General features: G+C 45.2%; 2 protein-coding genes and 1 long non-coding RNA gene across 6 annotated transcripts; 2 read left to right on the top strand and 1 right to left on the bottom strand.

Moving 5' to 3' along the window:
- The first annotated feature begins 4 nt into the window (after positions 1–4).
- On the top strand, positions 5–21,987 carry DNTTIP1 (deoxynucleotidyltransferase terminal interacting protein 1). 4 transcript variants are annotated; one of them, XM_020281770.2, is made up of 13 exons: positions 7–183; positions 750–820; positions 1,613–1,709; positions 6,820–6,918; positions 13,970–14,038; positions 14,306–14,362; positions 14,583–14,641; positions 15,886–15,934; positions 18,522–18,580; positions 18,681–18,741; positions 19,448–19,519; positions 21,453–21,508; positions 21,623–21,987. In XM_020281770.2, exons 1-13 carry the CDS (start codon positions 79–81, stop codon positions 21,759–21,761), a joined length of 993 nt encoding a protein of 330 aa, XP_020137359.1. In that variant the 5' UTR covers positions 7–78; the 3' UTR covers positions 21,762–21,987. The 4 variants fall into 4 exon arrangements, with proteins under 4 accessions (XP_075867026.1, XP_020137359.1, XP_012598374.1 ...); XM_012742920.2 differs by having other exon boundaries at positions 8–183; positions 15,889–15,934; XM_012742922.3 differs by lacking the exon at positions 7–183 and adding an exon at positions 249–536.
- Positions 16,859–22,923, bottom strand: LOC142876861 (uncharacterized). The gene is made up of 2 exons (XR_012923694.1): positions 22,309–22,923; positions 16,859–17,180 (listed from the first exon to the last, which is right to left on the bottom strand). It is a non-coding gene; the product is annotated as an uncharacterized LOC142876861 (long non-coding RNA).
- On the top strand, positions 22,830–26,472 carry UBE2C (ubiquitin conjugating enzyme E2 C). The gene is made up of 6 exons (XM_012742927.2): positions 22,830–23,013; positions 23,644–23,671; positions 24,412–24,498; positions 25,116–25,320; positions 25,439–25,498; positions 26,219–26,472. Exons 1-6 carry the CDS (start codon positions 22,913–22,915, stop codon positions 26,275–26,277), a joined length of 540 nt encoding a protein of 179 aa, XP_012598381.1. The 5' UTR covers positions 22,830–22,912; the 3' UTR covers positions 26,278–26,472.

Below are 26,472 nucleotides of genomic sequence, written 5' to 3'. Positions count from 1 at the left end.
GCGCGCTCCAATGACGTCACGGCGTCGCTTTCCGGCCGGTGGCAAAGTCCGGCTGAAGTTGTGGGAGCCCAGGGCGCCATGGGGGCCACTGGCGACGCCGAGCAGCCTCGGGGACCCGTCGGGGCGGAGCGGGGCGGCCTCGAGCTGGGGGATGCGGGCGCAGCAGGGCAGCTGGTTCTCACGGTGAGGGCGCCTTCGGTGAGGCCTGGGCTCGGGCCGGCGGGGCCTCGGGCTCCCGGGACCCTGGCCCGCGGGCGTGAGAACGCGGAGGCTGGTACTGCCCAGGAGGTTGGCGTTTTCGCCGTCCGACGACCTGGCTTCAAATTCTGGTGCCACCCTCCTAGCTAGGTGACGTGGGCCAGTTCTGTCAACCCCCTGAGCTCCGGGCTCCTCTTCTGTAAAGTGGAGATAATTAGTACCAGCCTCATGAAGTTGTTGTGTGGATGGGATGATAAAGCGCCCACCCAGCGCATCACCTGCCACTGAGTAGACTCTTAGTAGACACCGATTCCTTTACTCCTGCCGTTCCAGAAAAGGTGGGGTTGGGACTTTTGAGGCAGGAAACTTCCTCAGTTCTTCATCCTTGGCAGGGCCTTCCAACCGCTCTCCTCCCACCTACCCCAAGGTGGGAAGTGGTGAAAGGATCTGAAAAGCAGGGATGCCTAGGTTTAACTTCATACCCACCCTCCATCTCCACCCCACTCTAGTGTCACAGGCCCCAGTGATATTTACTCCCTTGGTCCCCACAGAACCCTTGGAATATAATGATAAAGCACAGGCAGGTGCAGCGAAGGGGACGCCGCTCACAGATGACAACAAGGTAAGTCTGGCCCTGGGTGGGACTTATATCCTGGGCACTGGCTTTGGTATCCCTACTGTACAAGGCTGAGGAGATCTACAGCCTAGAAAGAGCACAGGAGTGACGAGGTTCAGCTTATGTAACTTTTAATGTGTGACCTTGAGCAAGTCACTTCCCCCTCTGAGCTCTTGTACAAAATAGGGAGGGAAGGTAGAGATAGATAGGTTGTGGACTAAACAGTAAGTACCTAAGATCGCTAACATTCACTGGCTCTGTGGTTGAGAGCTCTAAAGAGATCAGTTAGCATCGGAAGTTAAGAGCGAAAGCTCTGGAGTCTGACAACTGTGTTCTAAAGCAGACTCTGACATTTATTAACTGGTGACTTTGGAAAAACCTCTTAACCTTTCTGTGCCTCTATTCTCCACTATAAAGTGGGACTAATAGTAGTATCCATCTCAGGGAAGGGAGAGAGCACAAGATGGGCCTTTGGGATGCTTTTGTATTTTTTGACCTGGTTAGTGATCAAAGGGATATTCACTATAATTATTTGTTCAAGTATATAGACTTTTCTGTATAAATATTATATTTCATAAAACACTTTGAAAATAATACCCACTTCATAGAGTTATTATGAAGATACAGTAAAGGCATGCATCACTATGATTTGCACAAACTCTGAGCATATAGTTAGTTTCCAATAAAAGCTGTCTAGTATTGTTGTTAAAGGATTCTATGTCAATAATTGTCTGGACATACTGGGAAACAATATTTTGGGGACATGCCCCCTGACTCTTGTCTTCCTCCTAAATGCAGTTTCACAGATCCTGCTATCTCCATGGATCTCCTCCGAGCTGTCCTGCAGCCTAGCATCAATGAAGAGATCCAGACTGTCTTCAACAAGTACATGAAGGTGAGAGGGACACAGGATAAAAACTAACAGGGAAAAAGACTCATGGGTAGCCCAGTGTGCTTCCCTCTTCCCTACATCACCAATATCTATCTATCTGTCTCGCTCTCGTGGATATCTAAAGTTTTCCAATTCTGAATCCCCCAAGAACTTTTTCTCCTCTTTGGGGGTAATTTGAATACCTTTTTTGCTGAGCTGTTGTGAGGATAGAGTGACTTAAATATACTATGTTTGAAATGTAACTAAGTTTTTTTATTACTTGCTTAATAATATCACCATTATTTTTACTTAAAAATTCTTTTGAGCCTTAAGTAAACCTCTACATAGCTCTACCTGAATGTCCCATGCATGTTTCAAACTCAGCGTATTCAGAACTGAATTCTGTTTTTCCTCCTAAACCTGCTCCTGTCATATTTATTCATTTCTTCAATATGTATTTCTTGAGTGACTACCATACTGCCAGGCATTATTCTAGGTGCTGGGGATATAGCACTGAACAAAACAGATGCTCTCTTTAAACAAATATGTACTATGTTAGGGAATAAGAGAAGAGAAGGAGCAGACAGTGACCAGTAGAGAGTAGAGTTGCTATTTTATATTTTGTGGCTAGGAAAGCCCTCTGATAAGAGGACGTTTCAGTGGAGACTCAACTAAAGTGAAGGAAGAGCAAGCCATGCAGAGAATGTGGGGGAAAAGCAGTCCAAGCACAGGGAAAAAGGCAGAAGCTCTAGTCAGGAGTATGCTTGTCACATTCAAAGTAAGAAATTGTCCAATGTGACTAAAGCAAAAGGAGCCGGGAGAGTAATGGAAGAGGTGGTCAAAGAGGTAACAGGGGCCCAGCTCATACAGAACCTTTGAAGCCATGGTAAGGACTTCAGATTTTACTGTGAGTGAAATAAAGGCTCTTGAAGTTTTGAGCAGAGCATATGATCTGAACATTTTAACCACTTCGGTACCGCGCTCACAGGCTGCGAAACCTTGCCCAAGCCGGCACTCATAGTCCACACGATAGTTCGTGCTGTGCATTGACGACGAATCCGTTTGCTCTTGGGTGATGAGGAAAGCTTTAAAGCACTGAAAGCTTGTTTTACTTTACAAGCAGCTTTACTTGTATTGTAAATCAGAATAGGTAACACATACATATATGTTTTCATTACGTTATTTTTTAAATGTTCACAATTTTATTTTGATAAATGAAAAATTAGAAAAGTCAATTCATAATTATAGACTAAAGTCAATGTTCGGCTGTGCGCCTTCATATCACGGCTGTCAGCTACAGTCAATGCTCGGCTGTGCGAGTTCATCTGTGGCTATCCACTATAGCCGACACTAGTACCGAAGTGGTTAAAGGATTGGTCTGACTGTTGTGTAGAGAAGGGACTATGGAAGACAAGAGTTGAAACAAGAGGACCAGTTAGGAGGCTTCCTGAAATAGTCCCAGCCAGAGATGATAGTGGCCCGGGTGTTTGCAGTAAAGATATTGGGTAAGAGTTAGAACATGTATTTATTTTAAAAGTAGCAACAGGGGCCAGGCATCATGTCTCACACCTGTAATCCTAGCACTCTGGGAGGCCGAGGCGAGCGAATTGCTCAAGATCAGGAGTTCGAAACCAGCCTGAGCAAGATCAAGACCCCATCTCTACTAAAAAAAGAAAGAAATTAATTGGCCAACTAAAAATATATAGAAAAAATTAGCCAGGCATGGTGGTGCATGCCTGTAGTCCCAGCTACTCGGGAGGCTGAGGCAGTAGGATTGCAACTTCAAACTCCTGGGCTCAAGAGATACTCCTGCCTCAGCCTTCCAAGTAGCTGGGACTACAGGCATATGCCATGATGCCTGGCTAATTTGTCTATTCTTAGTAGAGACAGGGTCTCACTCTTCCTCAGGCTGGTCTGGAACTCCTGAGCTCAAGGAATCCTCCCGCCTCAGCCTCCCAGAGTGCTAGGATTACAGGTGTGAGCCACTGAGTCTGGCCATCCCTAAGTGAATTCCCATTGTCTTCAGGGTAAAATCCCAATTCCTTAACATGGCATATATGGCCCACTGTGATAAGACTCAGCCATATTTCCTTGTTACCCTGGTTTTTACTACCCCTAATTTTTGTACATCCGAGAGTGTACTATGATTTCTCACACATCTACACCTTTACATATGCAGAAATAAAGAGGAATGGCCACTAGGAAAAGGGTAGGCCAGGATTGTCTGCCTCCAAAGCCCTTGTTGCTTCCCAATCATGGATACCATGATTAAGGAAATTTCTCTCGGACAAATACTAGAGAAACACAATTTGTGGCTCTGGGGTCCCCTCTCATATAGTTTATGAAGATCCCTTCTTATCACACTTGTTTTCTGAGAAGATACAAATGACTTGATTGTGCCACAACTTCAGAAAAGTTCACACTCTTGAGTGACCTCATCTGATCACTTTAACAATGTTTCCAAATCTCAGGTACCCATTTTCTTTAAAATTTTTAGAATAATAATAGACTCTAGACAATAGGTATTAAATGTTATTGAATAGTGCTTTTAACGTTTCTATATAGGGAGATATTAGGAAAAAACACAGATGCTTTTAAAAATAAAAGCCAAAAATCACTAAAGCTCCCTCTCAGAGATACCGAACTATTAACAGTGGCTGTGTAGTCTCCCAGCTTTGCGTGAGTGTGTGTGTATGTGCACATACATATATTTTTTTAAGTATAATTTTACACACACTGTTCTACAGCATGATTTATTTCATTTAATTTTTGGTCACGTTTCTAGGTCAGTACTTAATACCTCACCCTGATTATATTGTAATAGTTTTAGAGTGTTCTATTTTATGGATGCACCATAACTTAATTGGAACATTCAGATTATTTCTAGGTTTTCTCTTTTACAAACAATACTTCAATGAACACTCTGAATGTACACCTTTGTTCACTTGTGAGAGTATTTCTAGGGGATAAATGTTTAGAAATAGAATTAGTGGGTAAAGAGAAAACATTTTTCTTTCCCTCAAAAAAATTGCTCTCTGAAAAGGTTGTGCCATTTTGCATTTCTACCAACAGTGTTTTAGAAGGTCTCATTCATGATCTGATTTCGTTCTCAGATCCAGAAATAGCTTACACTCATCTACGTATATCCCTTATGCTGCCCACCTCACAGGCTGGTTGTAAAATATCCAAATTATTATTATTTTTTTTTTTTTTTTTTTTTGAGACAGAGTGTCGCTTTGTTGCCCAGGCTAGAGTGAGTGCTGTGGCATCAGCCTAGCTCACAGCAACCTCAAACTCCTGGGCTCAAGCAATCCTGCTGCCTCAGCCTCCCAAGTAGCTGGGACTACAGGCATGCACCACCATGCCTGGCTAATTTTTTCTATATATATTAGTTGACCAATTAATTTCTTTCTATTTATAGTAGAGACGGGGTCTCGCTCTTGCTCAGGCTGATTTCGAACTCCTGACCTTGAGCAATCCACCCGCCTCGGAAATATCCAAATAATTTTAACTGGTTTCCACTTAACCAATAGTATCAAACACCAGTATTAATGTCCACTTTTTAGTTTTTTATTTTAAATCCAAACTCATCCAATCATTTAATTTGTCCTGAAGAATTCCTCCTAAACTCTTGCGGTTTGTAATCCAAACATTTCACACTTTTCTCCTTGGTTTGATGTTAACAGAGGCATTTGATCTTGTTAAATATAAAATGGCAGCACATCCCCATAGCTGTCTCCCACGGTAGCAACATTGGTTACAGGTTCCAGAATTTCCCTACACCCCAGAGAGAACTGACACTTTTTTCTAGACATAACTTGGACGTTTTTAATGAATGTGTTCCCAGGTGCCTCCCAGGTGTGTTTGGGGCCTCATCACCTTGTCCCCTGGTGTGTTCAGGCTCAACCTCTCCCTCTTACCCAGCTAAGGAACCTTCTGCCTTACTTTTCCCCAGCCAGTTGGGGCTGCTGGTACCTGGGGCTCTTGTTAGGTCTCACTACCCCCCCACCCCCATCCCACAGATGTTTCTTTCAGACCAGGCAGTCAGAATTCAATTGGGACTTTCTGCTATCTTGATCTTTTCTGGCCTACACACTTCAGCCACAGGCATTCTTTTTTTCTTGTACAGAAGTATTAAATGTACATTACAAAAATTGGGATGATATAGATAAGCCAAGCAAAGAAAACAATCATTTATAATATCACTATTGTTACTTTGATATATATCCTCTCTCTAAAATCTAAAGAGTATGAAAAATAAATAGCAAGAAATACACAAAATTTAAGAAAAGATAATATATATCCTTACAGTTCTTTTGTCTGCATGTGTTCACTTTTCGGTGTTTTATAGAAACAGGCTCACACTATACCAAATTATTTTATAACCTGCTTCCTTCACATGGTAGTATGTCATGATTACCTGTCATGTCAAAACTGTATTCTCAGGCCGGGCGCTGTGGCTCACGCCTGTAATCCTAGCTCTTGGGAGGCTGAGACGGGCGGATTGCTCAAGGTCAGGAGTTCAAAACCAGCCTGAGCAAGAGCGAGACCCCGTCTCTACTATAAATAGAAAGAAATTAATTGGCCAACTGATATATATATAAAAAATAAGCCGGGCATGGTGGCGCATGCCTGTAGTCCCAGCTACTCGGGAGGCTGAGGCAGGAGGATCGCTTGAGCCCAGGAGTTTGAGGTTGCTGTGAGCTAGGCTGACGCCACGGCACTCACTCTAGCCTGGACAACAAAGTGAGACTCTGTCTCAAAAAAAAAAAACTGTATTCTCCTATATCATCCTTACTGTGATTTTTAATATTTGCATAGTATTTTGTGGCATGGATATGCCATAATTTATATAAGCTATACTTAGACATTTAGGATATTTTTGATTTTTGCACTGTTTACGTATTAATCCTTTGGACACCTCCATGAGTATATCCTTAAGAAAGGGAATAAAGGGGGTAGGTAGAGCCTGGAATATGAATCTAAATCTGATTCCAAAGCCATGCTTGTAACCACTTTTCACTTTCCTTTAGTATGAGGTAGGATAAAAGCTTCTGCTTTATATTCAGTTTCCTTCAGGTTGACATAAATTAGCAGGACTTCTAAACTTGTACTTTTTTGTGTGTTCCCCTAGTTCTTCCAGAAGGCAGCACTGAATGTGCGAGACAATGTCGGGGAAGAGGTGGATGCAGAGCAGCTGATCCAGGAGGCCTGTAGGAGCTGCCTGGAGCAGGTGAGACCAAAGGGGATAAGAAATATAGGCAAAAGGTTTAGCTCTTGGGCCTGTGCTAGGAAGTGTGATCCTATTGTCAGTGGTGTTTTGGAGAGTGCCCAACAAGGCACTTCTGTCTAGATAGGGTTTGGAGCTATACTGACAGAGAAGGGAAAGGGAGGGAGTAGAGTAGCTACTATTAATATATGCCAGGTGCCGTGATAGGTTCATTATTTCAGTTATGATTCAGAAGAAACCCTGTACAGAAAGTATGTTTTAATCCCTGTTTTACAGATGAAGACATTGTGGCTTGGTAAACTCATGGAAGCAGAGAATAGTGGCTGGAGGGTGGGAAGAGTGGGAGATGTTGGTCAAAGGGCATAAACTTTGAGCTATAAGATGAATAAGTTCTGGGGATGTATTATACAGCATGGTGACTATAGTTAATAATGCTTTATTGTTTACTTGAAATTTGCTAACAGAGTAGACCTTAAGTATCCACACATAATACACATATACAAAATGGTAACTGTATAGCCATGGGTATGTTGATTAATTTAATTATAATCATTTCACAGTGTGTATGTGTATATCAATTCATCACATTGTATCCCTTGAATATATACAATTTATATTTGTCAATTATACCTCAATATACCTGGAAAAAATAAAAATTAAAAAAGCAAACCAAAAAGAGAAAAAGAAATTGTGGCTTAGGACACAAAATAATTAGAATATCTAAGATCTGTCTCACCTCTGCAAATGCTTGGTAGATCACCTTAAGTAGTCATGGCCTCTTTTGGTATTATGAGGACTAGCACCCTTGCCACCTCCCTGCCTCTCAGGTGTGGTCAGGAGGTATGACATCAAGTCTGGAAATGACTGTGTTCCAAGGATAGTAGAGAACCTGTTTACATGTGTCAGCTGCTATTATTAATAGGAGTTGTTGGCGTCACCCAGATTCTGTGTTTAACTATGAAACCATCAGCTGTCAAAGATGGAAATTTCTTCAAATCAGAGCCACAAGGACAAGTTTGAGTTGAGTCCTATGAGGGTAATTGTAGTGAGATGAGGGAGAAATGTCTTCTGGGAGGCTGGCTAGGTAGCTACTCAGGCACAGCCACAAAAAGGAAGAAGATCAGGGCCTGGACTTCAGCTTTGAAAGGGCAGAACTCCCGGTCAGTGCAGTGAAAGCTGATCTAGTTCTTATCCACTATTAAATTTAAGATAACCAAATTCTTAAGAGGCCAATTCATTAATTAATTTTAGGACTGTGGTATATTATATTTTTTTTTATCCTTTTTTTTTTTTTTTTTTTTTTTTTTTTGAGACAGAGTCTCGCTTTGTTGCCCAGGCTAGAGTGAGTGCCGTGGCGTCAGCCTAGCTCACAGCAACCTCAAACTCCTGGGCTCGAGTGATCCTTCTGCCTCAGCCTCCCAGGTAGCTGGGACTACAGGCGTGCGCCACCATGCCCGGCTAATTTTTTATATATATATCAGTTGGCCAATTAATTTCTTTCTATTTGTAGTAGAGGCGGGGTCTCGCTCTTGCTCAGGCTGGTTTTGAACTCCTGACCTTGAGCAATCCGCCCGCCTCGGCCTCCCAAGAGCTAGGATTACAGGCGTGAGCCACAGCGCCCGGCCTATATTATAATCAGTTATTATATGTGCAAATAATAAAACATAGAAGTTTGCTAATAATAATCTTACAAGTTGCTCTTAAAGCATTTAGGTCACTAACAAAGACTCAGTAAAAGTTACATGCTGCTAGTGTTACATTAAAACTGGAAAATATAGGCCGGGCACAGTGGCTCACGCCTATAATCCTAGCACTCTGGGAGGCCGAGGTGGGCAGATTGCTTGAGGTCAGGAGTTTGAAACCAGCCTGAGCAAGAGCAAGACCCCGTCTCTACTATAAATAGAAAGAAATTAATTGGCCAACTAACATATATATAGAAAAAATTAGCCGGGCATGGTAGCATATGCCTGTAGTCCCAACTACTCGGGAGGCTGAGGCAGCAAGATTGCTTGAGCCCAGGAGTTTGGGGTTGCTGAGTTGGGCTAACGCCACAGCACTCTAAACGCTAGCCTGGGCAACAAAGCGAGACTCTGTCTCAAAAAAAAAAAAGAAAAGAAAAGAAAAAAAACTAGAAAATGTATATATTTTTTTAATTAGAAAATATAGGCTGGGCATGGTGGCTCACACCTGTAATCCTAGCACTCTGGGGGGGGCCGAGGCGGGTGGATTGCTCGAGGCCAGGAGTTTGAAACCAGCCTGACCAAGAGCGAGACCCTGTCTCTACTATAAATAGAAAGAAATTAATTGGCCAACTAATATATATAGAAAAAATTAGCCAGGCATGGTGGTGCATGCCTGTAGTCCCAGCTACTTGGGAGGCTGAGGCAGAAGGATTGCTTGAGCCCAGGAGTTTGTGGTTGCTGAGTTAGCCTGACGCCATGGCACTCACTCTAACCTGGGCAACAAAGCGAGACTCTGTCTCAAAAAAAAAAAACAAGAAAGAAAATACAAATTGGCCGGGCGCGGTGGCTCACGCCTGTAATCTTAGCACTCTGGGAGGCCGAGGCAGGCGGATTGCTTGAGGTCAGGAGTTCGAAACCAGCCTGAGCAAGAGCGAGACCCCATCTCTACTATAAATAGAAACAAATTAATTGCCCAACTAATATATATAGAAAAAATTAGCCGGGCATGGTGGCGCACGCCTGTAGTCCCAGCTACTCGGGAGGCTGAGGCAGGAGGATTGCTTGAGCCCAGGAGATTGAGGTTGCTGTGAGCTAGGCTGACGCCATGGCACTCACTCTAGCCTGGGCAACAAAGTGAGACTCTGCCTCAAAAAAAAAAAGAAAATACAAATTATGGCCAGGCATGGTGGCTCATGCCCATAATTCCAGCACTCTGGCAGGCTGAAGCAAGAGGATTGCTTGAGGCCAGGAGTTTGAGACCAGCCAGAGTAGCATTCAGAAACTCCTTCTCTGGGAGGCTGAGGCAGGAGAATTGCTTGAGCTCAGGAGTTTGAGGTTGCTGTGAGCTAGGCTGATGCCACGGCACTTTAGCCGGGCAACAGAGTGAGATTCTGTCTCAAAAAAAAAAAAAATGTATATATATATATATATATATATATATATATATATAAACCCCCTCTCTACAAAAAATTTAAAAATTACCCAGTCATGACGACATGTGCCTATAATCTCAGCTATTCAGGAGTCTGAGACAGGATGATCACTTGAGCCCAGGAGTTTGAGGTTGCAGTGATTGATCTATGATAACACCGCTGCACTCTAGCCAGGGCAACAGAGTGAGACTCTGTCTCAAAAAAAAAAAAAAAAAAAAACAAGAAGAAGGGGTAAGAAATTATAAAGGAAGAAAATTGAAAGTTCTCATAATCTTACTCTCTAGTAATAAATTCCATTAACTTCCAGTCTTTTCCTTGTAATTCTTTTTTTATACATATGTGCTCATTCATTAAGACACTGGGAATAGTGGTAAACAAAAGCAGACCACCCTTGACCCCGCAATCCTCCCCTTCAGCTGCCACACTGTTTTACAGCCAGATATCAGGAAAGGTTGCCAATAATCACTGGCTCACTTTCTCACTTCCCATTCATTCTACTCACTTTGTTTTGGCTTCAGTCCCCACTACTTCACTGGAACCCCTCTTCTCTGGGTCACCAGCAACCTCCATGTTGTCAAACCCTGTGGACCCTAACTGTCCCCAGCTTACTTAACTTTTCTGGGGCATTTGTCACAGTGGATCATTTCATGTTTCCTGGGACACTCCTCTCCTGGCTCCAGCCTCATTGGCTATTCCTTCCCAGCTTCTTCAGCTAGTTCATCTTCTCTCCCCGACCTCTACCTGTTCAGTTCTCCAGTTCAGTCCTCAGACCCCTTTTCTTTTGTAGCTCACTCTCTTCTGAGGTGATTTCATTTAGTCCTGAGGCTTTGAAGCTAAAATAACTGCTGATAATTCACAAATTTATATCTCAGCCCTGAACTACAGCCACTCTTACTCACTTCCCATCTGTTCTTCTCACTGCAACTAGACTGATCTTTATAAAGTTGAATCAGATCATGTATCCCCTCATTAAAACCCTTCAGTGACTTCCATTGCAGGCAGAATAAAATTCTAACACCTTGACCAGGTAGGATGGTGCATGCCTGTAATCCCAGCTCTTTGGGAGGCCGAGGCAGGAGGATCACTTGAGGCCAGGAGTTAGAGACCAGCCTGGGCAACATAGCAAGACCCTGTCTCTAGAAAAAAAATTGAAATTTAACTGGGAATGAGGGTACGTGCCTGTGGTCCTACCTACTTGGGAGGCTGAGGCAGGAGGATCACTTGAGCCCAAGAGTTCAAGGCTACAGTGAGCTGTGGTAGTGCCACTGCACTCTAGCCTAGGCAACAGAGTGAGATCCTGTCTCAAAAAAAAAAAAAAAAAAAAATCTAACCATGACCAATAGAGCCCTCCTGGACCATCTCTTGCCTGTTTCTTTAACTTTATTTCATCCAACCTCCCCCTTATTGGCTATACGCTAGTCTTTCTAGACTCATATCTGCTCCTTGAGCACACCAAGCTTAGGTCCTTTTCACTTGCTGTTCTTACTGCCTGGCATGCTCTACCCTTAACTCTTTGCATAGCTGGTTCCTTCTTTTCTTCAGGTCTTAGTTTATATATCACCCCATCAGAGAGGCTGTTCCTGACCACTCCATCTAAAGTAGCCTGTCCACTTCACTGCTTTCCCCACCTCCAGTTACCATCACTTCACTTGTTTATTTCCATTTATTTCAATCTGAAATTATTATGTTCATTTGTTTATTTTTTGACTCCTTCCTGGTCCGTCCTCTACTTCTGCTAAAATCTCAAGCTTTACAAGAATGGAGGCCTGTTTTTATTTACCACTGTATTCCCAGCCCTGGAATATAGCTCTTAATATGTGTATTGTCAGTGTTTGCTGAATGGATAACTGAATTAATGAACAAACGAACGACACATGAACAAACAGCTTCTTGTTTGTAGAACTTACACCTAGTTAAGCAGACAGGAATTAAATTACCACACGCATGTGTGCATAATTACACATTGAGACTTGTGCACTCTTTGCTGAAATTGGACAAAATTTGGAGAAGAAGACCATAAGTCCAATTTTGGACTTGGCAAATTTGAGCCATCCAAGCACGGACATGGACAAACTATTTGGTATATAAATCTGGAGCTCAAACGATAACCTTTCTCAAAGGGTAGCCTTTCAGCTACCGCAGAAGATTTAAACAATTATGAAGTCATCAGTTTATCGATGTTAATTGAATGTGATCATGGACGAGAACAGATGAAATAGCTAATGAAAGGATAAAGTGAAAAGAACCAGACAATGAAAGAAAAGAAGTTTGAGAAAGAGTGGCCAGAGAAGTAGGAAGAACACAGGGAAGTGTGGCCACAGGAGCTGGTAGGAAGAGTGTTTCCAGAAGGGGGAGTGCTCAGCACTGTCAGATTCCTAACCCTTCCCCTGGCCTGCGAAGCCCCTGTTAACCACCTACCACTCTCCCCTCTGCCCATTACTTGCCAGGCTTTTTCTTCCTCAAATGAGCCAAGTCTTCCTACCTTAGGACTTTTGCACTCCTCCCTGCTGCTGAAACACATTTCTGCTTGGCTGTTCTCACAGCCTCCTTCACATCTCAGCTCAGAGGCCACCCTCTCAGCAAGGCCTTCCCGACCACCTGGTACAGGCCCCTGCTCTTGTGATCCTCTGTCACATCTGCCTGGGTTTTTCCTTCACAGCAGCCATCACGATCCACAACTACCTTGTTTATATGTTTGTTTCTTTGCTTATCATCCAGATCGCCCATAGAATGTAAGCTCCACAGAGCTTACCCTGGTCACTGCTGTGTCCCCAGCACTTATGTCCTGGGTACTTAGTATTTATTAAAGGAAAAATAGCAGTTTACTGAGGAATATGTATTATACTAACATATTTAGTTAGAAAAAATATATAGCATATATTTTTTTCAGCATATTATGTGGGTACAAATGTTAAGGTTTCATATATTGCCCTTGCCCCTCCCATAGTATATATTTATATAGAAAAATCGAGGAAGGCCTGTAATCCTAGCACTCTGGGAGGCCGAGGCAGGCGGATTGCTCGAGGTCAGGAGTTCGAAACCAGCCTGAGCAAGAGCGAGACCCCGTCTCTACTATAAATAGGAAGAAATTAATTGGCCAACTAATACATACAGAAAAAATTAGCCGGGCATGGTGGCACATGCCTGTAGTCCCAGCTACTCGGGAGGCTGAGGCAGGAGGATTGCTTGAGCCCAGGAGTTTGAGGTTGCTGTGAGCTAGGCTGACGCCATGGCACTCACTCTAGCCAGGGCAACAGAGTGAGACTCTGTCTCAAAAAAAAAAGAAAAAGCGAGGAAGAATTTACATCAAAACATTAACAGTAGTTTTCTGTGGGGAATGAATTTCAGATTTGATTTTTTATTTTGCTTATTTACATTTTTATGATCATTAATTACTCAAGTTTTTAAAATACTAGATATCTATTATATACATATAAATATACATATATGTATTTATGTCTGAGCATTGTATTTATGTAGTGAGCATTGAAAAGTTTTAACCCAATTTGGAGTCTGTTTTTAAAAATGGAGGAAGGGCCGGGCGTGGTGGCTCACGCCTGTAATCCTAGCACTCTGGGAGGCCGAGGTGGGTGAATTGCTCGAGGTTAGGAGCTCGAAACCAGCCTGAGCGAGAGCGAGACCCCGTCTCTACTATAAATAGAAATAAATTAATTGACCAACTAATTTATATAGAAAAAATTAGCCGGGCATGGTGGCGCATGCCTATAGTCCCAGCTACTTGGGAGGCTGAGGCAGTAGGATTGCTTGAGCCCAGGAGATTGAGGTTGCTGTGAGCTAGGCTGACACCACAGCACTCACTCTAGCTTGGGCAACAAAGCGAGACTCTGTCTCAAAAAAAAAAAAAAAAAAAAAAAACGGAGGAAGGGTATGCTCGCCCACCAAAATAGTGATTGTTAACAACTTGGTCTTTTCCTTCAGGCTAAGCTACTGTTTTCAGATGGAGAAAAAGTAATACCCAGATTGACCCATGAGCTTCCAGGGATAAAGGTCAGAGTTACTGTGTCCTGTGGTATTTGGAGGGGGAGACCAATCGGGTTGGGAGGCAGGAAATATAATACGTGGGCCCAGGGAGGTTTCACATACCACCCATTTGTAGGACTAGGTCCAAGTGACATCATGCGGAATGAGCTTCTGAAGCCTCAGTCAGGGTGGAGCTGGAGGGCTGTAGTCCAGGGGCTCTGTCTTCTGCAATCCCAGAGGGGCTGCAGCTCCCAGGCACTGACCTTCCACTGACTCCCTTCCCTTTTCATCCAGCGTGGTCGGCAGGCAGAAGAGGAATGTGCCCATCGAGGAAGCCCCGTTCCTAAAAAGGTAACCCATTCCCTCATTTTATTTTCTGGTTGGGAAGAGGCTCTTCAACTCCAGAAAAAGGACTGGGCTTCCTAAATGCACCTTTGGACCTTCCTAAGCATGAGAGCCAGTCATTCTCCCTGTACCTCTCAAACATCATTTGATCCCTTTGGAAAACCTGCCAGTGGGGGGTGGGGAGTAACCACAGAGTCAAACCTCTGACAGCTGTTCTTTGTGGCAGAGGAAAGGACGGCCTCCTGGACACATCCTGGCAAACGACCGGGCAGGAGCCGGCATGGTGTGAGTAGGGGCCAACAGTGTGGTGAGAGGCGAAGGGAGCAAAGGGAGAGACTGGCCCTGGAGGAAAAGAAGCCAGAGTTCTGTGCCTGGTGAAATCAGACTCATCTGCTTAAGTCCCCAGAGGAGGGTTACTTTGGCTTGAAGGATGAGGAAGAAGGGCAGTAAGGAGGAAATTTTGTATCCTGTTTTTGCCCCCAGAACAGTTCAGCTCAGCTTTATTAAACACCAGAGTTCTTCATTGTTAGTATATATTGAATGCATATAACTAGTCTAAATACCTTACATACTTTACTGTTTAATCCATACAGCCACCATCTAAAGAAGATATAATTAATTTTGCAGATAAAGAAACAGACTCAGAGAAATACCTGCCCAAAGTCAAACAGTTAATATTGCCTCCAGGATAGCTGTTTTCAAAGTTTTTTTTTCTTAGAGACATGGCAGGTTCACAGCACAATTGGGAGGAAGGTACAGAAACATCCCGTATACTCCCTGCCCCCACACATGCTCAGCCTCCCCCATTATCAACATCCAGCACCAGAGTGGTACATTTGTTGCAACTGATGAACATACTTTGACACATTACCCCGAGTTCATAGTTTTACATTAGGGTTCACTGTTGGTGTCATACACTCTATGAATTTGGACAAATTTATAACGACATGTGTCCACTATTTTAGTATCATACAGAGTTCTTCCACTGCCCAAAAAATCTTCTATTTTCTACTTATTCAACCCTTCTCCCCTCATTCCATCTTCCAAGAATTCTGAAACAGCTGAAACTTTTTTTTAAACAAAGCTATTTACATGGAAGCCTGATCTATAAAGCAGATAAAGGCACACCAGTCTGGGTAAGGGTGGTAATGATAGTTTGAAACCACTGGCTTAGAAGATGGACAGGTATTAATCATCAGACCTTAGATATCTCTCCCACTTGAAGCAGTTTGTTCCTCACAAACACATCAAGATAGGTGGGGCAGTTGATGTCATCTCTTGATAGATGAGGAAACTGCAACTCAGAGGTTCCTGGAGCTGCCCATACGGAGATGTGAGATGAGAGCTAGCACTAGAATGGCTTCTAGTCCCGTGCTTTTTTTCTTTTGTGCCTCGTCTAATTGATTACCACAAAGGAGGGCACCTAGTGCAAGGTGGGAGTACATGAGGAGCTCCTACCACCACCAGCAAGTTTTCTTCCCGCCCCAGGCCTCGCCTTGGAAAATTCACCTTTCTTCTTTCCTTCCAAGCAGGTGGAAGCCAAAATCCTGTGAACCTATTCGCCGGGAAGGCCCCAAGGTATAATTATGTGAGCATGGCAGTGACTGCTGTCCCAGGGAGACTCAACCAAGGCTCTGGGGCCCACAGTGTGGGAAGGGGCCTGGGGATGGTAAAGGATGTGTGCACACCCTTCCAGAACTATCTTCCCCCCTCCATCTCCAGCCATGCTGGCCTCCAGAGGAGATCCCATGCAGGAATTGGAATTAGAGGCAAAACAAAAAGAGCTTGAGTCTTTACTAAAGCCTTCTCCCTGTAAGAGCTAGTGATAGTGGTCACTAATACTTATTCAATACTTAATATGTAACAGGCACTGCCCTAAATATTCATGTATGGATTATCTCATTTAATTTTTTTTTTTTTTTTTTGAGACAAAGTCTCACTTTGTTGCCCAGGCTACAGTGAGTGCCGTGGCTTCAGCCTAGCTCACAGCAACCTCAAACTCCTGGGCTCAAGCAATCCTCCTGCCTCAGCCTCCCAAGTAGCTGGGACTACAGGCATGCGCCACCATGCCCGGCTAATTTTTTCTATATATATTAGTTGGCCAATTAATTTCTTCCTATTTATAGTAGAGACGGGGTATCGTTCTTGCTCAGGTTGGTTTCGAACTCCTGAACTCAAATGATCCGCCCGCCTCAGCCTCCCAGAGAGCTAGGATTACAGGCGTGAGCCACCGCACCCGGCTCATTTAATCTTTATAACCAACTTATAAGATAGATTCTGTTACCGTTCTATAGTTGAGAAGCCTCCTTTCTTGCCAAGCCCCCAGTGGGCATAAATTATTTTGTGTAGTTATTTTATACACTTAATGCACTTGAGACTTGCCCAAAATCACATAGCTAGTAAGTGATAGAGACAAGTCTCAAACCCAAGGTCTGTTGACACCAGAGTCTGTGCTCTTAACCATAAGCCTTTGTTACCTCCAGAACAGTTGTTCACAAGCTCTTTTAGCAATCAGATCCTTTATTTAAATAAAATCATCTATGGAACCCCAATAAGGTAGATAAAAAGCACCCCTGTCCTCATTGAAGTTGTATCCAATAGGCATCATCCACCTCTTGTCTTCTGGCCCTCCGCTTTCATGCTGGTGATTATGCCTTTCTTCTAAAATTCTCCCTTGGAGCTGATGATCCTGCATTCTTCTGACTCTTTCTGTTCTTCTCCAAACATCTCTTCTCTCTCATGAGTTCTTCCTCAGCAATGACCAATATAAGCAGGTGTTCCCAGAATTCTCTCCTTGGCCCACTTCTCCACTTTAAGTTTATCTCTGAAAAATGAAAATCATCTACTCTTAAGGTTTCAGAGACTGCCACAGGCTAAAACTCTCATACCTTTTTGTTGGTCCCATGCTTCTCTTACTTTAAAACTTGTATATCCTTGGTCAGGCGCAGTGGCTCACACCTGTAATCCTAGCACTCTTGGAGGCCGAGGCAGGAGGATCACTCAAGGTCAGGAGTTCGAAACCAGCCTGAGCAAGAACGAGACCCTGTCTCTACTATAAATAGAAAGAAATTAATTGGCCAACAAAAAATATATAGAAAAAATTAGCCGGGCATGGTGGTGCATGCCTGTAGTCCCAGCTACTCGAGAGGCTGAGGCAGGAGGATTGCTTGAGCCCGGGAGTTTGAGGTTGCTGTGAGCTAGGCTGATGCCACAGCACTCTAGTCCAGGCAACAGAGTGAGACTCTGTCTCAAAAGAAAAAACAAAACTTGTATGTCCTACTCCATGCTAGACCTGTCTGCCTGGAAGTTCCATAAGCATTTCAAACTCAGCATATCCAAAATTGAAATCAGACTTCCCTTGCAACCTTCTTTTATCTTCCTTACATTAATCATCTTGGCCTCTTTCTTTTCCTCACCTCCCTACAGACAGTCAAGCCCTGGACAATTTTTCATCCTAAATACATTACAGTTTCTATTCCCTCCTTACTACTGCCCTAGTTCAGGCCCTTGTCTTCTTTGAAAACTGCTTTTTTTTTTTTTGAGACAGAGTCTCGCTGTCTTGCCCAGGCTAGAGTGAGTGTGGTGGCATCAGCCTAGCTCACAACTAGCTTGCAACTTCCTAATTTGCACTCTCTCCCCACTGGCAGCGATCCTCCCACCTTGGCTTCCCAAAGTGCTGGGATTATAGATGTGAGCCATCTATAGATTGCTTGTAGTTCTCCAGTATGCCAAGCTACCTCTTACCTGCCCTTGTTCATGCTGCCTTTTATCTGGAATGCCCTTCTTCCTCCCCTCTGCCCTCACATTCATCCTTTCAAAATTAACTTGGGAATTGCCTCTTTAAGGAACCCTTCCTGGCTATACCCTCCTCTTTGGCACCCCTCACATCCTTATATTCCTGTGTCATTGCCCTATCGCATAATAGTGTAATTATCTGCATGTATGTCTGTACCTGTGCCTCCTAGAAAACAGACTATATCTTATTCATCTTTGTATCCCCAGCATCTAGCACAGGGCCTAGCATATTGTTAAGTATTCAGTTTCTTGAATAAACTGTTGAATAACGGATAAAGGTGATGGTTAGTAAAGGGCAGGGGGAGGGTTGTTTCTGTCCTGCCCACCAGATTAAACCTTACCCTGACCAGCTTCTCTACTTTTTGCATAGTGGGACCCGGCTCGCCTGAATGAATCGACCACCTTTGTGTTGGGATCTCGAGCCAACAAGTAAGTCTAAGAGCTTTGGCACTGACACAAGGGACAGGTCAGGGGTCCACTACTAGGACTGCACCTTCTGGAATCCTTACCAGTCTCTTTTACTTTTCAGGGCCCTAGGGATGGGGGGCACCAGAGGGAGAATCTACATCAAGCACCCACACCTCTTTAAGGTAGGTGAGTGCTGGGAGGTAGGCAGGCCATTGTATTGGGACTTGATGACATTGGGAGCTCTACATGGCACAGAGAAGCTTGGAACAAACACTGGTGTGGGAGTCATTTAAGATCTTTTTATGGCCAGGCATGGTGGCTCACATCTATAATCCCAGCACTTTGGGAAGCTAAGGTGGGAGGATCACTTGAGGCCAGGAGTTTGAGACCTGCCTGGGCAACATAGCAAGACCCTATCTTTACAAAAAAAAGAAAATTAGCCAGGCATGGTGGTGCACATTTGTAGTCCCACCTACTCGGGGGGCTGAGGCAGGAGAATCACTTGAGCCCAAGAGTTTGAGGTTGCTGTGATCTACGATCAGGCAATTATACTCCAGCCTAGGCGACAAAGGAACCCTGTCTCAAAAATACATATTTAATAAATGAATAGAAATAAAATATTAGTCACCAGGGATGCTGTGCTTTGAGAAATGAAGGGAGTAGAGAGTAGAATTATACTAAGTCTCTGGGAACTAGGTCCCATGCCCTGGCCACCGAGGCTTGGCTCACATTGCTCTGAAGAGAACAGTAAGCCCTCTACATCCACCAGGCTAGGACAAGGTCTCATTAGCGAGAACTGCTGAGGGGCCAAGAGTATGCTCTGGAGCCAGTTGAGAAAAGCCCCTCATCCTAGGCTAATATCTCCCCCTGTAACTTCATCCCTCACAGTATGCAGCTGACCCCCAGGACAAGCACTGGCTGGCTGAGCAGCATCACATGCGGGCAACAGGGGGTAAGATGGTAAGCATTGTTCACACATGCCACTGCCAAAGATCCACCCAGTCCAGGAACCAGGATTCTGGCTGTTGGTGACAGCTCTCCTCCAAATCTGGGAGACTCCCAAAGCCTGAGGAATGTGTGATGAATAGAGCCCATTCCTTCATGATAAAGAGCAGATTGTAATCCCTGGATTCCCTTCCCTATCCCTAGGTTTCCCTCTGTCCCCTCACCCTTCCACCCCAACCCTCTAAGACCATATATTGGGATCATATTAGCTGTGCTTGGGAATATCAGGTATATGACACACTTAATACTACTTTTCTCTTATGTCCCCATTAATAGATTTCACTCATCGACTACAACATTCTTCACCAGACAGCTGTAGAATCTTTTCTTAACACAGTACTACTCCAGGCAGCACCCCTCGTCAATAGTATTAGCATGTGCAATGAAATGTGTTTGCCACACCTGGCAACCCCTTCCAGATTCACCTCTACTTAAAAGTTCTCAGATCATATCAAGCAACAACCTTAGGAAAATCATTCTTGCATGTGTTCGAAAACTATTGTGGAGGCCAGGTGTGGTGGCTCACACCTGTAATCCTAGCACTCTGGGAGGCCGAGGCGGGCGGATTGCTCAAGGTCAGGAGTTTGAAACCAGCCTGAGCAAGAGCGAGACCCCGTCTCTACTATAAATAGAAAGAAATTAATTGGCCAACTAATATATAGAGAAAAAATTAGCCAGGCATGGTGGCACATGCCTATAGTCCCAGCTACTCAGGAGGCTGAGGCAGAAGGATTGCTTAAGCCCAGGAGTTTGAGGTTGCTGTGAGCTAGGCTGACGTCACGGCACTCACTCTAGCCTTGGCAACAAAGCGAGACTCTGTCTCAAAAAATAAAATAAAATAAATAAAACTATTGTGGAGGACTTTGTCCATCATATGCAATATCCTCACCTGAGGATTCACTTAGTCCCATTGCTGGTACTGCTCCTACTAGAATCTAATGGTCTTGCAAACTGGTGTGACATCTACTTTCTGCAATGAAAGCTACCTTTTATTGTACTACTCTATATATGCCGACACTTTATTTCAAAAAATATTTCAGGGAACTTACCACTGATACATAAAATGCAACATAAAAGTAAGAAATAGATGGAGGTAGAGGAAAGACAGGACCTAAAATTAAGCCACTAATAAGACTAGTTCTTTAAAAAGTTATGTTTTTTTAATTGCTGACCTGGGAGACCTATGCCCTTCTATAGATGTTTGCACATTCAGCTCTGAGCCCCTCTCAAGGAAACCTGATCTGTTACATAGTTCACAGTGCCCATAAGATGAAGACAGCAAAATTACTCAAGAGATACACAGTTATTCCTGACCCTAGTACTAGAAAGTAAGTCTCCCACAGAAGACTTTCTAACGTGATGAACATCTCCTATATGGTAAGCTCTCAAGAGGGCCCTACCCACTGCAGACCGTGGCATTGTGCCAGAGCAGTTCTACATGCCCCAGGACAGTACAGCCCACTTACTAGACAGTAGTGCACTTTATCATGTTTTCCCTTTTGTCACAAAGCCCAAAGCCAAGTTATCTTAGTCCCGAGTTAGCATATGGCTTCTTTTTCCTGATTTTCTGTTTCCATGTAATCTTTTGGTAGCTCTTGCCATTTTGTCATAAGCCACCTCGGGCCCTTTTTTAAAAGAGGAGGAAGCAGTAAATAAATTATGCACCAGTCCCTACTCTCCTATAAAGTTTCCCTTTGAGTAAAATACTGTCTGAAGAACCATTCCCTAGTCTCTCCCTACTTATTCTCCCCTACTAAATTGCAAACTATACCCCCTTCTCTTCCAGCTAGTAACAGGCCTTACATTAAGCAAATGTTTAATAAAGTGTTACTGAGTTGGAGTGAAATGAGTCAGAGGCAATGACCACTCTCCCTTGCTCCTGCCCTAGGCCTACCTCCTCATCGAGGAAGACATCCGGGACCTTGCTGCCAGTGATGACTACAGGTAAAACCAGTGGGTCTCCCACCCTCCACCTTCCCTCTGCCTCAGAGTAGCCTCTGGGATGAGGCTGGGCTCATCCTCACTTGATTCAACTTCCCTTCTCAATATCTGTCCCAGAGGATGCCTGGACCTGAAGTTAGAGGAACTGAAATCCTTTGTCCTACCCTCCTGGATGGTTGAGAAGATGCGAAAGTACATGGAGACACTACGGACAGAGAACGAGCATCGCACTGTTGAAGCACCTCCACAGACTTGAGGCCAGGGTCCCTGGCTGCATTTGGCAGTCTGCCCCCAAGGCCTTCTTCCCCATATGGCTGAGGCCACCACCGCTGGGACTGCTCCTAGATGGATCTCAGCGGCATTAAGCTGTGCCTGGGCTAGTTTATAGTGACTCACTGCAGAGCACCTCCAGACTGGCATGTGGTTCTATATTTGTAAAGTTATTGGAATAAGAAACAATTAAACAGTTTGTAATAAACACAGATGGTGAGCCTGCTGTGCCGTCTGCCTTGTGGGGGCTGACAGAACATCAAGGGCTGTAGAAGTGGGTGTAGGAAAAAAGGACCTAATACCTCTCCCCCATCACAGCATAGAGTAGAGCCAGGCTTGATGAGACCAAGCTGGAAACACCATGTAGCCTGCCAGTCTTCCCTGGCCCTCTGTTTTTTGCTGCTTCACCCAGCTAATACAAGGGCATGGCAGAATGTGAAGGCTAGCCGCATGTAAGTTTGATAACAGACTGTATGAGAAATACAGCGTTGGCTTTTATTACCCCCATTTTAGTAGTTAAAACGGTAACGGACCTGCCAAGGTCACAGCAAACCTGTTTTCTCATACGGTTGCTCTAGCCGCCAGCTTCTAGTTTTTCCCCTCACTAGGACTTTCAGATACTTGAGACCCAAACACAGGTGCCCAGGACGTTACAATTAATGGAGGAGCGGGGGTTTCCGGTTTCGGGGAAGGGTTCCAGTGCAGCCGGATTGGAGACACTCCCCTGCCCTGGGAGATGGGATCAAGGCTGGGCGTGCCGGGCGTTCCTAGCTTAACAAGGCGTTTGACCTTAAAGGGTTCGTCCCACGTGGACGTTTACTTGGCCCTTTAATGGTCGGCGTTTTCCAAAGGCCTCCAATCCACTACAGATTCGTTAGTTAATGGCAGCCTCTTCCACCAATCGGCCGTCAGAAGCAGAATTCCGCAGCCCAATAGTAGTATGGTGGCGGGTGGGTCTAGCAGTTGCGCAGCTACAGAGCGCTCTGATGCGTCCCATTGGCTGGATCAAACCCAAGCGAGCCGCTGATTGGTCGACGCTGCCGGAGGGTTACAATTCAAACGCGGGCGGGCGGGCCCGCAGCCCTGCAGTTGCAGCCGTGTTTTCCGAGTTCCTGTCTTCTTGCCAGCGTCTCCCGGATGGCCTCCCAAAACCGCGACCCGGCCGCCGCCAGCGTCGCGGCGGCCCGTAAAGGAGCCGAGCCTAGCGGGGGAGCCGCCCGGGGCCCCGTGGGCAAAAGGTGAGTGGTGCGAAGGTAACACTCGCCGGGCCTGCCATGCCCTGGGCATGCGACCCAGACTTCTGCGACCCCTCGCCAACCTCTCGGGCGGGCAGATATGCGAGTGCAGAGGAACACTCCAGGACCTCAGGGCCTAACATGCCTGGGCACTGGGGCCAAGGGCGGAGACTTCCGGGGCCCCCACCTCCTGGAACGGGTGAGATTTGTGAAATGAGGGGTACACGCCAGGAGCTCACATTGCTCTTTGAGACTCTCCTGGAAAAGGTCGGAAGGCTAAGGACGCTGCCAGGCTACTCCCCTGGTGAGCCAAGAGGAAGATGCTCAGGGACCCTGTGAGATTTGGCAGGGACGGGGGAGGGGAGAATTGAGATCTGGCATGGGGAGAGACGCCAAAGCGATGGGGATTAAGAACACGGCAGAATCATCCTACGGGAGCCTGGAATTAAGGAGAGTGAGGACTCATTAAGATCGTTCTGTGGAGCTAGTGAGTGTACCCAGAGCTGAGTCTGACCTTGGAGAAGGGTTAAGCCTCCATGACAGCTCCTCCGGAGAGGTTCAGGTGGAAGGAATGCATCACCTGGAGCCCTGGCCCATCCAGAGTCCAGGTAACCCCAAATGCTCTTTTTGCAGGTTGCAGCAGGAGCTGATGACCCTCATGGTGAGTGACAAAGTACCCAGATCCCCAGCCAATTTGTACCTCTCACTCAATTATCAGTAGCTCCCTTTCCTACATCAGCCTCTTTGCTAGACACAGGGGTAAAAGATGGGTATAATTTACTCTTCTGGGAAGAAGTTCATTTACACTACCTACACCTTTTCCAGCAGACTCCCCTCCCAATCCCATCTCCCTACAATGAAGTTAATGTCTAAAACACAGTTCCCCGAATTCATATATGACATTTCCTGTCCTGTGCTGTCCTTCCCAGTCCCAAGCTTTACCCACGCCCAACTCCCCATCCTCCTCAATACTTAAGATCATTTTTTATGTTAACCCTGAATATTCAACTCAAATCCTTCACTTCTTATATTGTATATCTCCCTAGTCTGTGAATAGTCTCTACGCTTTGTATATATCCAGCACTTACTAGCATGCTTAATTGAATTCCTAGCAGCCAACAAGATTGTGGGTACAGCGATGCCTTCTGCTTCCCTGCACAACCCCAACCCCTCCTTCCTTGGCCTATTAATGAACCTCTACAAGCCCAATACTCCTTCCCATAGGGGCATATTCAGCCCCAAGAGTCTAATCAGCTTCCTCAGAAAAGCTGATCAATTCCATTTGATTGCTTTACTTTGGATCAGAGTGTGATGAGATTAAGGGGAAGGCGCTCACCCACTGACCTTCACTATGTCCAAAAGTATACTCTGCAATCCAGCAATGTTGTGTTTTCTCCCCAGATGTCTGGTGACAAAGGAATTTCTGCCTTTCCTGAATCAGACAACCTTTTCAAATGGGTAGGGACCATCCATGGAGCAGCCGGCACAGTAAGTGTGGGGGTTGGGGTAGGTGAGTGTGGCTTTGCTGAGATAGGAAAGGTCGGGGGTGAGACCCAAGTGTCAGGCCTGCTTCAAGCCTTTTGTTGGGCAAGATACTCCCCTTGTGCCTCTTTATGTGCTCTGGGCCTTGTGGCTTTATTCTCTCCCTCTGTACAATAAAAAAGGTGAGTTTATAGCAGGGTTATCTATCTTACATGCTTACAGTGGGCCAGGCAACAAGGAAATTAATGGAGTGAGGACTTTGGCCAATGTGAGGGGGCAAGTCTCAAGAAGGCAGTTTCTCATTGTTGCATACCTGGTTTAAGATAAATCAGAAGTCAAGATCTATGCCAAAATCCTAATTCTTACATGTTAGCAACTAATATTCTAATTGAACTAAAGCACAGCTGTGGTGGCCCTCAGGATGCCAATTTACAGCTCTTAGGCCAAAGAATCACTGATATCTCCACCAGAAAAAAGGAAAGCACCAGAACCCATTTAATGCTTTGTCTACTATCCAGTCCCAGACAGAAATTCAAAAGTCCCAGCAAGCCCTTTGGATGGGGCTTCGGTTGGGATATGAGGCCTGGGTGGGGAAGCTTACCCTCTGTTTCTCCAAATGCCAGGTATATGAAGACCTGAGGTATAAGCTCTCTCTAGAGTTTCCCAGTGGTTACCCTTACAACGCACCCACGGTGAAGTTCCTCACGCCCTGCTACCACCCCAATGTGGACACCCAGGGTAACATCTGCCTGGACATCCTGAAGGACAAGTGGTCTGCCCTATATGACGTCAGGACCATCCTGCTTTCCATTCAGAGCCTGCTAGGAGGTGACTTGGGAGACCAGCCCTCTCGTGCAACCTGGGAACATGTCAGGATACCTCTGGGGTCAGCGTCTTCTACCCCCTTGACCATTCATTCATTCCATCTCTTTCTCTCCACCCACAGAACCCAACATTGATAGTCCTTTGAACACACATGCTGCCGAGCTCTGGAAAAACCCCACAGGTGGGTCCTTCATCCTTCTCTATGACAGAGTGATGGCTCCCCAAACATAAAAGGATCCCAGTGACTTGGGACTGGGTTGGGCCAGCAGGGAATGGGGGTCCATCCACTTCTGCCTTTACCCACGTGTTCCTGTTTGGAAAATTAACCCCTTCCATATTAATGCAGGTTGAGGGTTTTTTATTTATTTTGAAGGCAGAGTCTCACTTTGTTGCCCAGGCTAGAGTGAGTGCCATGGCGTCAGCCCAGCTCGCAGCAACCTCAAACTCCTGGGCTCAAGCAATCCTGCCTCAGCCTCCTGAGCAGCTGAGAAGACAGGCATGTGCCACCATGCCCAGCTAATTTTTTCTATATATATTAGTTGGCCCATTAATTTCTTTCTATTTATAGTAGAGACTGGGTCTCACTCTTGCTCAGGCTGGTTTCGAACTCCTGACCTTGAGCAATCCGCTCGCCTCGACCTCCCAGAGTGTTAGGATTACAGGCATGAGCCACGGTTGAGGGTTTAGTAGAATGCCTTGCCTGTGCCCTCCCCAGTCTCAGCAGAAGGAAGCCCTTCCAGGAGAGCTGACTGAGTGGCTGGCAGCACAGGGAGAGTCCACCGTGCTACAATGCCAGCCCTCCCCAACCTCCTTGCATCCCTGGCCAAGTTGCCCACTTGCCCAACTTAATTAACCCCTCCTTTCTCCAGCACTCACCAAGACAACGCCTGTTCTCTTTCAGCTTTTAAGAAGTACCTGCAGGAAACCTACTCAAAGCAGGTGTCCAGCCAGGAGCCCTGACCAGGGCTATCCGGACTCTCCCTGTGTTTGTCTTTTTTTTTTCCTTAGATGGTCTGTCCTTTCTAAGATTTCTGTATAGGACTCTGTATCTTGAGCTGTGTTGTTATTGTTTTGTTTCTGTTTTTTAAATTAAGTCTCTGGTTGAGCCCTTGTGATGTATATTAAATAAATACATTTTGGTTGTTTTTTATACAA

Source organism: Microcebus murinus, chromosome 16 (assembly GCF_040939455.1).
Source record: "Microcebus murinus isolate Inina chromosome 16, M.murinus_Inina_mat1.0, whole genome shotgun sequence".
Lineage (NCBI taxonomy): Eukaryota > Metazoa > Chordata > Mammalia > Primates > Cheirogaleidae > Microcebus > Microcebus murinus.
Note: the sequence above shows the minus strand (reverse complement) of the source record. Positions and strands in the feature narration are given on the sequence as shown.

Bases quoted from the DNA above. Each gene is read 5' to 3' on its own strand.
- UBE2C (XM_012742927.2), top strand. From the start codon at position 22,913: ATGGCCTCCCAAAACCGCGACCCGGCCGCCGCCAGCGTCGCGGCGGCC. The intron at 23,014-23,643 runs GTGAGTGGTGCG...CTCTTTTTGCAG, and splicing joins CGGGGCCCCGTGGGCAAAAG to GTTGCAGCAGGAGCTGATGA. The intron at 23,672-24,411 runs GTGAGTGACAAA...TTTTCTCCCCAG, and splicing joins AGGAGCTGATGACCCTCATG to ATGTCTGGTGACAAAGGAAT.
- DNTTIP1 (XM_020281770.2), top strand. From the start codon at position 79: ATGGGGGCCACTGGCGACGCCGAGCAGCCTCGGGGACCCGTCGGGGCG. The intron at 184-749 runs GTGAGGGCGCCT...TGGTCCCCACAG, and splicing joins CAGGGCAGCTGGTTCTCACG to AACCCTTGGAATATAATGAT. The intron at 18,742-19,447 runs GTAGGTGAGTGC...CATCCCTCACAG, and splicing joins AGCACCCACACCTCTTTAAG to TATGCAGCTGACCCCCAGGA.